General features: G+C 34.0%; 1 protein-coding gene across 1 annotated transcript; it reads right to left on the bottom strand.

The window, feature by feature from the left end:
• Positions 1-1,043: 1,043 nt before the first annotated feature.
• Positions 1,044-14,206, bottom strand: LOC110116703 (cytochrome c oxidase subunit 6b-1). Its single transcript, XM_020850394.2, has 5 exons — positions 14,050-14,206; positions 3,618-3,992; positions 3,407-3,489; positions 3,193-3,274; positions 1,044-1,275 (listed from the first exon to the last, which is right to left on the bottom strand). Exons 1-5 carry the CDS (start codon positions 14,092-14,094, stop codon positions 1,222-1,224), a joined length of 639 nt encoding a protein of 212 aa, XP_020706053.1. The 5' UTR covers positions 14,095-14,206; the 3' UTR covers positions 1,044-1,221.
• Positions 14,207-15,925: the final 1,719 nt, after the last annotated feature.

Genomic DNA, 15,925 nt, shown 5'->3' with positions numbered 1-15,925 from the left:
CAAGATTTATCGCTACTACTATTATGCTTATGAAGAAACCACGAAGCCAAATAATAGATAAATATCAGCGGCGTGCCTTGGCTGATCTAACTAGAAATCTAGTCTATTTTTTGTAAATTGTATGAAATAATGATAGGATGATATAATAATAATATTAATGAAAGTTGGGCTATAATAAACTTAATATGTATTGTAATTTAAGGAATGAGAATTTCATATGCGGACAGAGGATGGCTAAAAAGTTCCAATTGAAGATGGACTTTTAGTCCATCTTCAATTGGAACTTTTTAGCCACTCACTGTCCGCATATGAAATTAACTCTGATCGTCGAAGATTATGCAGCAGATATTATTTCAGATTCAAACCTAGAAAATGAATGCGTCATTGCGACAGTACAGTCAATAACCCCTTCAAACACTCTCAAGTAAATATATATGTTTTATCATAAATGTTTGTATTTCACTTTTAAGAGCGAGCTACTGTTTTCTTTTTATTTTTTGTAATTATTTAGGATACAAATACAATTAATTTTAATTCTCGGGCATTATTTTACTTATTTTTGTTATTATTTTGTTTTAAGATAATATTTTATTCATAAACCTACTTTTTTTAATATTGTTTTCTTTAAAATAAGAAAATGAATGTGACTTCAAAACCAACAAGATTATATCTATTTATAATCTTTTTGAAAGTTAAGTTTTATGAATGAACTCTTATTCAGTTTCAGCTATAAATAACTTATTCAGTTGCAATCACTGTTCCAACAATTATATTAAAAAAAAAAACTGGACCAAAATATATTTCTATGTATTTATTGAAATGGAGAAATAATATAAAGATGGCCTGTCATTCAAATATAAAAGATTTGAATTAGAGTACCTTGTACAATTATAGTTGTTGTTAATCAGCTCATGACATATGAATAACATGAAAGAAAATATAGCTGTTTTCGAAAAGGCATCAGCCAGTGCAAACACACATACTAAATAAGATAATTATTTCTTCTCTACTAAATTTGTAGATTAGCATGACAATGATAAAAATTGCTAAAAAAATGTGTTTCGGCATTTCATTCGGACCGATTCAACCAAATTTTTTATTCGTACAAAAATTCCTCAACATAAATATAATCCTTGCAATATTTGATCTCATAGATTAAAATATTCAAAAACCAAATTCAAGAAGATAGTTAGGAGTGGTACAGTAAATGACTAGCAGATTCTACAGAGGGCCAGGAAAGGTGCCATTCTCCCTCTGCTCATTCCATCGTTCAATCTGTAAATATAACGAGCAATAGGAGGGGTTAGAATTATCAGTTCATTTTGGTTTATAAATATATTTAAGGGTAAAGAAGAATCAGTGCACATTGTATTCAACAAGAATAAAATGAGGTGATTTATAAACTAAATAATAAATATTTATGATAAGTCTGATGATGATGATGGAAAATTTGCATTCTAAATTTGAAAGATTCAATCTGGTTTAGGTTTGAGTTTGATACTAATGAATAAAATTAAACCGGACAAAACAAAGCTCTAATATATGTAATGTTTTATTATGCTGAAGCTATAATAAATTATAGCTTTACCACAACAAATTAAACCAAATAAGACAGTTAAAACCTTTAGTTTCAAATATATCGATTCAGACCTTATCAAGGAATACATTTGTTTTTTATTGGTAAATTGATGATTGAACTTGTTGTCACATTATTGGGGTATCATTCTACTTTATTTGTTTCCTTTTTTATACTCTCTTTCACATTTATTTATATTTGAAACTTCGGCTTTGTTTGGGACTGCTTTCTTATTGCTTTCTGAAGTAGCTTTCTAGTACAAAATCTATTAGTTTAAAAAAATTTTGCATTAAAAAATTATTTTAAAAAGCAATTAAAAAGCTATCCCAAATGAAGCCTTCATATGTTAAAAAAAAAAAAACTCTAATAAAATATCAAAGCAGGTTGAACTTTACCCTTTCTATTAGGGCTTCCTCATCCCTCCCACTCCCCCAACCCTTCTCTCGCTAATCTTTCCCATGCTCCACAAAACCCTCTATCATAAAACCACCAAATTACTTAGACATAGGTTTTGTTTGGGATGACTTTTTTATTGCTTCTTAAAGCAACTTTTTTATATAAAAGTTTTAATTTTTGACTAGAAAGTTGTTTTAAGAAACATTAAGAAAACCGTCTGGGACGAAATCATAGTGAGTCACTTGTGCATAACCTACTTGCGTGCAACTACAAACCACGCTCTCCCATTTTTGACCCTTCCACTCCTTCCCTTGTACTTGCCCTGCATGCTTGCTTGTGTGTGGCTCCGACATAAACATCAACAAAAATCTTTTTGAAACTCAAAGTGCTATCCTTTTAAACTTTGACAGCTAGAGCCCAAAATATTTTGTAACTTTCATTAATGATCGTTTTCATATATGCTCAAATATTGCTACTCCAACTCAATGTACTCCAAAAGATGATTAAGTTTTGACCAATTTTCTCCATCACAAATATTGCTACTCCAACTCAATGTACAGATTTTAGTTCATGAGCATGTTTGATCAATCTTGAATGTCTCAGATTTGAGTTCATGAGCATGTTTTATCAGACAAGGTACTTTCTATTGAAGAACTCTTTAAGAGACCAATAACTTTCTTGGTAAACACCCCTCCATTAAGGCAGATATCAGATCACCAGGAAAAAAAATGGTTTCCACGCACATACACACACACAAAAGAACAGAAATAGTACAGAGGTCGGTCAGCTTTTTGTAAGAGTCAAAAACACTGTGGTTGTGTACTAATTCCATGTAACAATATGCTTCTCATTCACATCAAAAGAAGATTTTTTTACGCCAAATTAAGCAGGGAAATGATTCCAACCAATTGTTCTCAAGAAAAAAAAAAAAACAGTATCTTTCCACATCAACAATTCTTTAATTAGAGTTCTAACTAAGGCTTTGTTTTTGAAAGGCAGCTTTCACCGAATATCCAAATTAACCCAAACTCATAGAGCACGATCTATTACCATATGAAGTGCGCTTCTATATTTTCCTAATATCCAATCCTAGCCAAAAACGTTCCCATGCGCTCCCAAAACCAAAGCATATTCAAGAAAAGTGTAAGAAAGATGCTGCACAGGAAGCATAGGTCTGCAATAGAAATATATATTTAACCAAAGAAAGTGAAAGCACATACCCATTCACCCGGGCAAAGAGATCTGTAATATTTTGCAAATTTCTGACACTCTGGTGCACCTTCACCTTTAGCCTCTATACACCTGAATGAACGAATAGATTGAGAATCAGGCATCATACGGATTCTCATATTCAACTTAAAAGATTATTGTGCATTAAAATAACGTAAAACTATATGCTATGTAGTTAAAGATACAACAAAGTTGCAAGATCACCTATGATATTCAATGTAGCGGGTAAAGCAATGCCTTGTTTGGTTTGTTGTTGGGAACCGGAAATCAGCTGGGGCAGTCTCAAGCTGAAAGCCAATCATAACACATTGCCAAACGCTTTAATCACCAATAAATATTGAGCTTCCAAAATATACCATATTAAAGAAATGAATCAGATGAACGTGTCGCCTTGAGTCAATGCTTAGAAAAATACCTTGATTATTGGAGTTTCTTCTTTGGCCTCTTCATTTTCTTCTACTTCTTGCGCTTGATCTGTCTCTGGGATAGGGTTTGCACTGTTCTCCTCTGCAGCAGAGGCAGTCTCCACGGGTTCACTCTTTTCTTCTACTTCCTGTGATGGTTCGGCGTTCTGTTCAGGGGTAACGCTATCTTCCTTCACTTCTTGTTTTTCTTCCTCTTTTGTTAGTGTTGCCTCCAGCTCAGGGGTTTTTTCTTCCTCTCCTGTATTAGGGGCGTTTTCCTCTGTAACTGCGGTTTGATCAATTTTCTCTGCAACGCTTTCCCCAGTTGCTTGTTCGGAAGTGTTGCTACGATCATCCTGCTCATATTTCTCTACGAGTAACCATTCCTAAATGTATAACATTTAAGATGTAAGTTTACTAAGAAAAATTATGCCGCCAACTATAGTATTGTTTCAAACATCTTATGTGATCCCAATAAAATAACTTGAGCTTTTATTTAGTAGTCACAAACAGTGATTATACAAGTGATACCATTTTTAATAGAAAAGCAAATGAGAGGAAATGGCAGATATTGACCAAAACAGTTCATTAACATCCTTTTGTCAAATAATTTGCTATATTCTATAGTTATTATATGACGTTTATAACAATGACATCGACAGAGGATTACAACTCAAAAAATTGTGAAGTAACATCCTTCCATCTAAAGGAAAATTAGCATATTCTGCAATTTCAGCTTGAAGAAACATTGGAAGAGTAAAAATTTAGGTGTTCTTACCAATGAAGTGTAGACACTACACGAGACACGACATGACAAATATACATACCCAAGGACATGACATATCATTGGACGTGATATTTTCTTTTATATGTTTGATAAGTTGACGAAAGTTTTGAGAGATAAAAGAAAGATTTTCAGCGAAGGCTTACACTCAAACTTATGGAGTAGGTTAGATTGTTACAAGGGATGTTTTCTCCAATTGTAAAGATTAACACAATAAAAGTTTTAATGTCATTGTCCACTAAGGTTCACTTGGATTTGCAATAATTTAAAGCTCACTAGGATTTGCAATAATTTAAAGCTCAAAATGCATTTCTTCATGGTAATTTAAAGGAGGAAATCTGCATGAAGTTTTCGCCTGATTTTGGAGGTCTTGCAACCAATAAACTCTGTAAACTAAAAAAACATATTATACGAATCAAATAGGTGATGTAAGCTCGATTAGCAAGATTTGCAAAAATAATAGTAAACACAGGCTACAAGAGAAGTCAAGGAGATTACACTTTGTTCACTAAACACTTTGAATGGAGCGGAAGTCATCGTTTTATTGGTGTATGTGAAAGATATAATAATAATAAGAAATAATTGGTGAGAAAAAGAATATCTGAAGTAGTTTTTCATCAAGAATTTGAGATAAAGCAGCAACAAAAACAACAACAACATCAAGCCTTTGTCCCATTACGTGGGGTCGGCTACATGAATCATTTTTCTCCATTGTGTCCGGTTAAAAGTCAAATTCTAATTTAAATCTAATAAAGAAAGATCATTTCTAATATTTTCTAACCAAGTCTTTTTAGGTCTACCTCTACCTTTCTTAACATAAGTCAACTTCAACTTTCCTAACCGGGTCATCAGAAGGCATTCGTTTAATATGACCAAACCATCTAAGGTGACTCTCTCTAATCTTATCTTCCACTGCAGCTACTCCAACCTTTTCAAGTATATGCTCATTTCGTATCCTATCTTTAAGGGTGGTCAAGCCACTCATCCACCTAAGCATCCTCATCTCTGCAACACTTAACTTAGTATTATGCATCTTTTTTAAAGGCCAACATTCGGCACCATAAAACATTGCAGGTCTCACCACCATCTTATAGAATTTTCCCTTAAGTTTGAGGGGGACTTTTCTATCGCATAATAAGCCCAATATATTCCTCTACTTCAACCATTCAACTTGAATTATGCTGATAATATCTCCATCAATTCCACCATCACTCTAAACAATAGATCCAAAATATCTAAAACGTGTACTTTTATTAATGACTTCATCGCCCAAAGTCACAATCCCATCACTAGGTCTATTGCTACTAAAATTACACTCCATATATTCAATTTTAGATCTACTCAAGCGAAAACCTTTAGACTCTAAAGTTGACCTCCATAATTCGAGTTTACCTTCAACTCCCTCTCTAGTATTATCAATAAGAAGAATATCATCAGCAAAAAGCATACACCAAGGTACATCCTCTTGCAAATGTCTAGTGAGAACATCCATGACTAAAGCAAAAAGATATGGATTAAGGCTGATCCTTGATGTAATGCAATCGAAATAGGAAAATACTTGGTCAAACCACCTTGTGTTTGAACACAAGTAATAGCTCATGCATACATATCTTTAATGATTTGAATATAAGCATTATTAACTCCTTTCTTTTCAAGAACTCTCCATAGCACTTCTCTTGGAACTTTATCATATGCTTTCTCTAAATCAATAAATATCATATGTAGATCCTCCTTATTCTCTCTATATGTCTCCATCAAACCTCTCAATAAATGTATGCTTCCATAGTAGACCTACCCGGCATGAATCCAAATTGATTTTGAGAAACATTAGTATCACGTCGCAACCTATGCTCCAGAACTTGCTCTCATAGTTTTAAAGTATGACACATTAACTTATTTCCTAGGATTTGAGATTGCGCACTCACGTCAAAAAATCTTCAATTATCAGCATAAGGGAAAGAAAATTTGATTGTTAATCTACTTAAACACAACATTGATCTAAACCATAAATTAGGAGAATCAAAAGAAGACACTATATGCCAATGACAATGATCAAGCTTTATTCTTATTGTACTCTTTTACACGTTAGAGATTTTAAAAACTTTTATAATTTTTTTTTAAAAAAATATCAACTAGTTCATCTAGACTTGGAAAGACATTAGAGATTTAAAAATGTTTTTTAAATTATATTTTCCAAAAGAAAGAAGATAAAAAATAGCCTAATGAAAAACATATAACCATCTCCCTCTAATTTTCATATTATGCATTGAATGATTGCCTAACTATTGATGCTATAAACTATATCTTTTTAATATAAAATGCAACATTCATCTACTAATCTCCAATTCTATCAAATTGTAAATCTTTTTATAATGTTCATAATAGAAAATGCTAAACCCTATTTTAGTAACGGATAAAATTAATGTCAAATGCTAATTTCAATTACTTATAAAGCAAGGTACATAAAAAAGCTTTTTTGCTTAGTATCATTTTCTTCTGAAGGCTCTCAATGTTTTTAAGGATGAAAATTCAACATTAAAATGTTTATCAATAATGTAAGTTTTCAACTAATTATCAAGAATATTGGATCTACCAAAAAAAATCAATTGGATAAAATTATGCCATTTTGATTACCTTGTCTTTGTTAAAGCCATTGAATGAATTATTTAGTTTCAAGCATGCCACAGATAAAAGCAATTTAATGTTTGTTATGATCAAATGATTCTTCAACTAAGTTGCATATAAAAAATTACATAAAACACTTCAACTCCATAAAATAAAGAAACTTTATTAAAGAAATGGTCTCATTTGTTATCTCATATTTTTTCTTTTTTTCAAATATTTGAACTAAATATATAGCATTCACAACAGCTTGATCATTTCTTTACAATTCTTGTGACAGTTCATTAGTGATTCTGAATACATCTTTCATTAAATGCAAGCTAAATACAATTTCAAGAGATTATATTGACTCTACTAATTCATCTGCCTCTCCCTTTGCTCAATGCTTATAATATCAAGCACGTCGATTATTGAGGAAAATATTACAATCAAATTGATAGGAAACGCTTGTAGAAAAAGAAAAGAACCTTGGCTGAATTTAAAATTCAGTTGTTTGTAAAAGTAAAAATTAAGAGTAGATGGCAGAATAACAAAATAGAGACTCTTTTAATTGATAATAGTGGAAGAAAACAACAAGATACAATTGATCCTCAATTGGAGAGGAGGATCTAGCTCTCTCAATTCTCTAAACGCCGCTAGAGCCCAATTAAAACCTAAGAAATCTCCAAATTTCAGAAAACACCAGATAACCTAATCTTAGGAAAACATCCTATTTAAAGCATACAATAATTAAATAATTCTCTAAACAGCCCCTCCTTTGATGTTTCCCTCCTAAACCACTTAAAACCCTTCCTAATTGACGTCTGTTGGATCCCACACAGAGGCGGCATTTGTTCAAGCGGAACAGGAGTTATGCCCCAATAGAAACAAAGCCGATCCCTCCTGGATTGGCCAAACCGGTTCCTCCTTGACCGGTCTAACAATACTCCCCTCCCAAAGACCACCTTATTCTCAAGATGGAAAGACGACACCCTCCATTCTCTCGACATCACAAATAATGAAAACCTGAACAATTCGGTCCTTACACCTCTGCCCCGGTGTATACCTTTCCTCACATCTAAAACACAGCCCCTTCGCCCTCTTCTCCTGTAGCTCTGTCTCAGTGAGTTTCTAGAAATTTTCCCTAGTCTTCCTCCAATAGTGTTCTCTTTCGAGGTCTCCTTAAGATTACTCGATGTCGACTCTTTCGATGCCAAAAATAAAATAGTTATCTTGTACGAACCTCCTAAGCTGCTGCTTCCATCCCCTATCTTCATGTGCCTTTGATCCTCCACTAATTGGACTAGCTTCATAGCCTCTCCTAAATCACAAAGACTCATCACTCTAACTGCTATTCTAATCTCTGGTTTGAGCTCTTTCATAAAGTTCCCCTCTAGTACAATCTCCGAAAGCCGGTCAAGTCAGCTGGCCAAGTGCTCAAACTGTTCACATTACTCCATAGTTGTCCCCTCCAGAACTACTCATAGAAGTCCTCTCCCCTGCTGGTTCAGAAACATTCCAACAAGCAGTACTTGAACTCCCTCCACGTCCGCATGGGTCGCCTCGTATCCCTCCACTGGTACCATTCTAAAGCTTTTCCCTCCAAGTACATCTCAGTTGCCATCAGTCTCTCCTCCGTCAACTTATTGACGTAAAGTATATTTCCACCTTGTAGATCCACCCATGGGTCAATATCACGTCTCTCAAAAAATAGGTATATTCAGCTTTCTCACCCTCGGATCGCCTTCGTTCCCTCTGTTACCTCCTTAATTTCCCATTCCCCAAGGGTGTGGTTCCCCCCAAGTAACCCAATCATCCCTCCTACGTTCGTACCTAACTCTTTCATCAAATTCTCACTTTCTCCTTTTAAATTCAACACCCCATGGATCATAGTCGGCCCCTCTCCTTTCAAATTTAGTCCCTTAACTTTCAAATTCAGCACCCCTTCGACCATACTTAGCCCTTGCCCTTTCAAATTTTGTCTGTCTCCTCTCTAATTCAGCAATCATTTGTTCACGCCTGACCTCCTCACATCTCTCCCAATACCCTTTACCCAACTCCTCTCTAGGAATAGGCTCTAGATGAGGCATTCTCTCCTCTCCCTCTAGAATCTACCCCTCCTGATCTTCCCTTTGCCTTATTGGATTAGGGTTTCTCTCACTCCCTTGGTTGTCGAAGGCTTCCCTCATATCCAACGATGTTGTTTTGGGTTGGCCATAGAGCAACTTCTTCAACATCTCCTCCAGGATGAAAATTTTCAAATCAATCTTCTCTTGGACAATTGAAATTTCACTTTTTAAATATGAAACTTGAGATCCAAAATTTCTGATTTCATTTGTCTGATCCCCCTTTCCAAAACTTCGACCTTTCTTCTAGCCATCGGTACCTGGATCGAACAACTCTGATAACAATTTGATAGGAAACGCTTGTAGAAAAATGAAAGAACTTTGGCTAAATTTGAAATTCAGCCATTTACAAAAGCATAAATTAAGAGTAGATAATGGAATAACAAAATAGAGACTATTTTAATTGATAATAGTGGAAGAAAACAACAAGATACAATTGATCCTCACTTGAAGAGGAGGATCTAACTCTCCCAATTATCTATACGCTGCTAGAACCTAATTAAAACCTAAGAACTCTCCAAATTTCAGGAACACCAGATAACCTTACCCTAGGAAAACATCCTACTTAAAGCATACAATCATAAAGGAATTCTCTAAATAGTCCCTCCTTTGAACTATCCCTCATAAACTACCTAAAACCCTTCCTAATTGACGCTTGTTGGACCCCAAGTAGAGAGGCGACATCTATTGGAGCGAAACAAGCGGTCCGCCCCTGATAGAAGCAGAGCCGATCCAAGGACCGATCTAACACAAACTCATATAATATGAACACCATTGTGCATCACTAGTAAGTTTAAGATTTATTTCTAATTTAAACCTTTCCCTATATTAAGCTCTCAATTGGACGTAAAGTCTTCTCTTGTTGCTTTCTTGAAATTGATCGCAACATCTATAAAAAGTAAGGCAATTTCTATGAGCAACTTTGCATAACAAATATAAAGCCTAATTGAAGTTCTTATGCAAAACAAAAAACATAATCCATGAAAAGTGCTAACAAATTATTAAATTCCTCCCTCTAAAATCATCTCCAAGGTCCATAAGTATACAAATATATTGCTTCAATGTATGCAGCTCTAGCAATATCTTTTTGAATACCTGATGTTATCAATTTTAAACATTTAGGAGCATTCTTCAATGCTCATATCTTCATTAAAATCAGCGAATAAACATAAAAGCTACATAAAAATCTCTTAATTTCAAGTTTTTTCCATATTTATAATGCATTTGAAAAACCAATCATTATTCATAAAGAAACTAACAAAATGAATGCATTTAAATGAGCATAATACTTAATTTTATTACAATCAGGCTATTAATAAAAAACTTCTCAAATATGTTGACTCTATTTCATTAAGTTATCACAAATTTATCCAACATGATTATGAGCAGTATTAGGACCTCTAGCATAAAAATCAAATCCTAATTTCTTTGTGCTCATTCTTGATAGGGTCAGAAGTGTAAATTATCCTAATAAAAATAAGGGAGATTTACATACATACTACCCTATCATATTCTATTTACATATTTAACACCTAAAACTTTAATATTACATATATACACCCCATAGTTCATTTTCATATCAAATATGAGTGGTAGAAATGAAATATATGAATGGTAGGAAAGAAATATGAGTGGTATATTTCACGGATTAAAAAAGGGTCGAGGCGTCCGAACAGAAGCGCGACTCAGTTCGAGGTGCTAACCTGGCGCCTTGAGGCTTAAGCCTCAATGTATTTGACGAGGCGTGCGATTTTTTTCAACGAGGTGTACGCGTCGAGGCGTAACGCCTCGAGGTAGCGTGAGGCGATGCCTCATTAGGATTCGACAGAGCTCATAGCGAAGAACAAATTCCTTATCTTTCGAGCGTGCTGCTTCCGCTTCATCCCTTTTGAGAGCTGCTTCGTGTTCGACCACAAGTGACTTTTTCGATCCGACAGGAGTGCTCGGGAACGACCTTTCTTCCTGTTCGACCGCTGGTTTGAGTTCGTCACGCTTCGTGTGAAGTCGGAACTCGAACCGAAGGTAACACTACCTGTTCGACCACTGTTTAAACTTTACCTGCTTCCTCTTTCGTATACTTTGGCTTCGACAATTACGGGTAATGAGCTTTCTTCCTTTGCTCATGGAGTTAAAACAACAAGAATTATTTTTATGCTTCTCTTTTAATGGCTAAAATTCAGCGTCATAAAATCATTGCATGACTCACCACTAGGTACATGCTCGGTACCGAGTGGTACATGCTCGGTACCACTAGGTACATGCTCGGTACGGAGCCAGTACCGCTCGGTACCGAGCGGTACATGCTAGGTCGAACCCCGCCAGGGGGCAGCGCCCCCTTGGACCCCTGGCAGACCGGTATTATCTTGAAACAAATCTTCAAATTCATAGTTGACATAATATTTTGTTATTTTTTGTCATTATTTATTATTTTAAATTAATTTATTTTAATCGTTTTGAGGCTTACGCCTCGCCTCGCTTAGAAAAAATGTCTCGATTCCCAATTTCTCCTTTTAAAACATTGATATATTTGATATTAAAATAATATATGGTGGTATGTATGTAATATTAAAGTTTTGGGTGTTAAATATGTAAATAGGATGGTATAAAGTGGTATGTATGTAAATTTCCCTAAAAATAAATTTGTGCTCATTCTTATAGATTTTTACGTGATGTTTTGCACTTATTCTTGATATGGTCATTCTTTATATATGAGCATTGTTATTTTTATTAGGATTGGAAGTGTAAATTTATCCGACATGATATGGTATTTTGTTGACATCTAGTATGAGCGAAAATGTGCCAAAAGTCTATCGTAAATTTAACTTTTATATTATGAATCACCCCAAGTTATTATGAAAAGAAAGAGCGTGTAACTTAATAGTAGAAGCATCAACCTTATGGGTAAATATGAGTGACCACAAAGAATTCACAAAAAAATTCAAGCAAGTAGAAAAAATACCAAGATTTACATGGTATGCAGAAAAATCAATATATTCCAGTAAGCATTAGAATATGTATGTTGGGGAGATTATACTTCATTCAAATTTAGAAGATAAGGGTAAAAGAACCACCTATTGTCCGTTCTATTCCTTCACAAAAGAAAAACAACTATTGTGGCACCCACAGATGTTCTTCTTTGAAGTGACTTGTTCCATTAAAACTTCGCCCTACTAAAATAAGAAACACTTTCTGAGCTTGCATCAAAGACTCCTTGTAATAATGAAAAAAACTTTGTCATCTTTCTCAGTTGCTATGATACCTCATTTGCAACAACACCTCAATTACCAGATTGCCCCCGTATGCTAGTGTTTGAACTCTACCTCTATTTCTTTCCCTCTTTGATGGATGGTTGAGATGGTGTGGTATAATAAAGGCAAGCAAATGAAGATAAATAAAGAAGATAATTTATATAGAGGCATCCAAAGGGGCATATATAGATGAGAATTTATATAAATTTGGAAAGACCATGATCACAGCATAAGGAAAATAACATCTCACAAATCTGTCACAGCCTCTCCAATTCTTCTTCCTCATGCGATCGCTGGGCTTGTTTCTCCATAAGGCATTTTACTATGCAATTCACCTTCCTCTGCAAGTCATCTTCATCTGCAGACTGCAGTCACTACAAGTAGGGTTTTTTCATCGCACAGGTTAGTCCTTTCCGCAATGCTTGTGGTTGCCGTTGTGTTTGTATGATGTTCAAATATTACATTATAGAGATGTTCAAATATTAGGTTACAATTCACATAGAAGGTCAATTGTACCCATAGTATGTTATATATCACTTTAAAGAATGTTGTTGCTTGAAATATGTGCTTCTACACAGTTTGTAGGTTCAATTTCAATTTAAAGCAGGGAGAAAGAAGTACAATTTCAAAAATTTTTGTCTTAGTCTAAATTCATCTTTGTATGTGCAAGTTTTATTTGTAAAGTAATAGTACAAATTTTAGTTACCTTCGAATTTGTATATTTAATTTCAATGATGTTGAACTACTTGCATAATGTACTTCCTAATTGCTTATGTGAGATGGTTGATCTACATCTACAAGTTAGTGAGGCCATTGCGGCAATTACCCATTCTATTCTGCAAGCGACTGCATCCACAGATGACAAAGCGCAGATCAGACACTGCACTTATCTTGAATTTATAATTATCTTATTGATGTAATTCAACACTGTTTCTTCACATTTAAATCCCTAACTTCCATATATCCTGAAATATGTTACCAAACAGTTTCTCTGGATTTAATAATATATAACATTTGTCATACCAAATAGTTTTCAGGACTTAACACCCTTAGGATTTACAGGATTTACTAAATCCCACTAAAGTTAAATCCTACTTGTTGCCAAACAGCCCCTAAAAGTTGCTTACGAAGACTTCTTATTCCCCTCCCGTTCTTCCAATTCAAGGTATATATTAACTTTTTACTCCTCTTTTCTTCAAGAACTCCAAAACATCATCCCTCCCCCACATTCCACAAAAGACCACAAACCCTAACATCCTTTCCCAATTAGACATGGTAATCCAATAAATCCTCCTTCAAATTCTCTAGCAAAAAACACATAAAAGTAAACCAAATGCAACAATTCAGTAACAGAATATCCATAAAATAATGTTCCAATGAGATCTAACCCGGAAAAGGGAAAACGGTGAAAAAATAAAAAGGCTCAATCAACCGATCTGAAAACGGCGGATGGAGGCCGTGAAATAGTCCCCACCACAGGATTCGCGCTCGAGCGCACTTTTCTCTCTTTAAATTGAGATCATTCGTTAAACCTCTCAAAAATAAAGCAGATCTAAAAACGATCGATAACCAATAAGATGCAACGACGACGAATGCCAGAAGAAAAACAAAACATTCAATCCGAACAAAAAAATTATAGTTAATTCAGTTAAGAGGCAAGCAAAGAGAAGGTAGAGAGCTTTACCTCGGATAGGCCAGTGATCTTCTTCTTCTGCTCCGTTTCTGCCATCGCAGGCAGCTGCTCTCGCCTCACGGACTACAGCTCGTAGACGGCGGTCCAGAAAAGACCAGACCCGATGAATGCGCCTATTTATAGTGCAGCAAAATTTCTCGAGTAGAAACAATTATCGAATTTCATTAGGTATTTTTAGCAAATTTTCAGGAGAAGATTGATATTTTTGATTTATTTTTTTTAATGAGGAGCAAGCCAATGGGGGCAGCTCGAAAAAATATTGTTCTATTACTGAATACCATATTAAAATTAATACTTTATTTAAATTAAATCTGCCTAAATTAGTTATCCTTTATTATTTTAATATGAATTTTATTTATTATATTTTCATAGTTATTTTTGTGGTGTGCTAGAAAGTTTAAGATGATAAAGAAAGACTTTTGATTCTTAACTTTGCATAAAGATTGAGCGCTCACACATTGGTGAAAGAGAAAAATGTATGAGACACAAAAGTGTTTACGTAAAAAAAAAATCAAGTTATTTGGCTCTGTTAAATTATCTATTTACGTGAATTGTCCACAACTAGAGATGTGGGATTAAGAAACTTGAAGTACTTATTTAATCTCATGTAATTGTAGTAGGGATTATATGAGAAGTAGTTGAGGGAATATGAGTTCAACCATATCAGTTGGGCAATAACGATTGGATAATAACGGTTTTATAATGATGGTCATGGGCGGAAGCACGTTAGCCCCAAGGGGGGCAATTGCCCCCCCTAAAAAAATTAAAAAAATTGTTTATTCTATGGATTTTTAGGTAATTTTCCCCTCCATCTTTTTTTTTTACTCTTTATTATAAGAGTTTTTAGGCAATTGCCCCGCCCCCCCTAAAAAAATTAAAATACTATTATCTTTAGGTGGTTGCCCCCTAGCAGAATTAAACATATTTGTTTAGAGGTATTGTTTATAAATTTCCTCCCCTCCCCTAAGAATCAAGGCCGGTTCCACCCCTGATTGATGGTAAAGTCACAAAACTCGAGCAAGGACGGTCATAAAGAGGACAATCATACAACAACGGTAGGACAATGTGGGGGCCTTTCATTGATTGCAACATTGCCTATCAAGTAGGGTTTTATAGTTCCATGGTTTCTATAAGCTTTCTCTAGCCTTAAGTCTAAGTTTCTTTCGTGTGGAGATGTGATTTATTTATAATATTTTGAGACTAATATTTTTATAGATTTGATCAAAATTTTATAGCTCTCGATATAACATCGCATATTAAATCCTTTAATATGGATTGTTTATTTAGCATTATAGTGTCTTAATGATCTCATAATTGAATGATCTTGAATTTTTGGATTTATCTTGCATTACGCTAGATTTGATTATAAACATACATGATTTAGTGAATTTGACTATAGTGCTTGATTTGATTTTATTTAGATTAGAATGTAATTACTTTTGGTATTGTTGTACTTACTTTATTGAGAAATTCAATTTAATAATAAAATTATTGAAATTGGAAATCATATGATCTTCAATTTAATTTTAAAAAAATAATTCAAATTTTCTGTTGAGATTTGTATATTGATCATATGCATTTTCTGGTGATAATAGTAGTACTTTAAAAAAAAGATAATTCAAATATTAGGTTGAGATTATTATTTTATTATTCGGATTATAATTATAATTCTATTTGGCTAGTAATTTTTTGTTACTTTAAAAAAAAAAAAATTTGGCTAGAAATTACATTTTTAGAACAACTTTGATAAATAATTACTTTTCTACAATAATTTTATAAGCACTTTTATACTATCCCAAATAGGCTGTAAATAAAAAATAGTTGAATTCTTGAAAGTGTATAACGATTTAATTATCCTCACATGAAA

Source organism: Dendrobium catenatum, unplaced genomic scaffold (assembly GCF_001605985.2).
Source record: "Dendrobium catenatum unplaced genomic scaffold, ASM160598v2 fragScaff_scaffold_1116, whole genome shotgun sequence".
NCBI classification, from domain to species: Eukaryota; Viridiplantae; Streptophyta; class Magnoliopsida; order Asparagales; family Orchidaceae; genus Dendrobium; species Dendrobium catenatum.
Note: the sequence above shows the minus strand (reverse complement) of the source record. Positions and strands in the feature narration are given on the sequence as shown.

What these genes read in the sequence shown, in the direction of transcription:
- LOC110116703 (XM_020850394.2), bottom strand. Translation starts at nt 14,094, where the DNA reads ATGGCAGAAACGGAGCAGAAGAAGAAGATCACTGGCCTATCCGAG. An exon ending in CGCTACATTGAATATCATAG is followed by an intron (nt 3,275 to 3,406) that starts GTGATCTTGCAA and finishes TCGTTCATTCAG; the next exon opens with GTGTATAGAGGCTAAAGGTG. An exon ending in CTCTTTGCCCGGGTGAATGG is followed by an intron (nt 1,276 to 3,192) that starts GTATGTGCTTTC and finishes TTATATTTACAG; the next exon opens with ATTGAACGATGGAATGAGCA.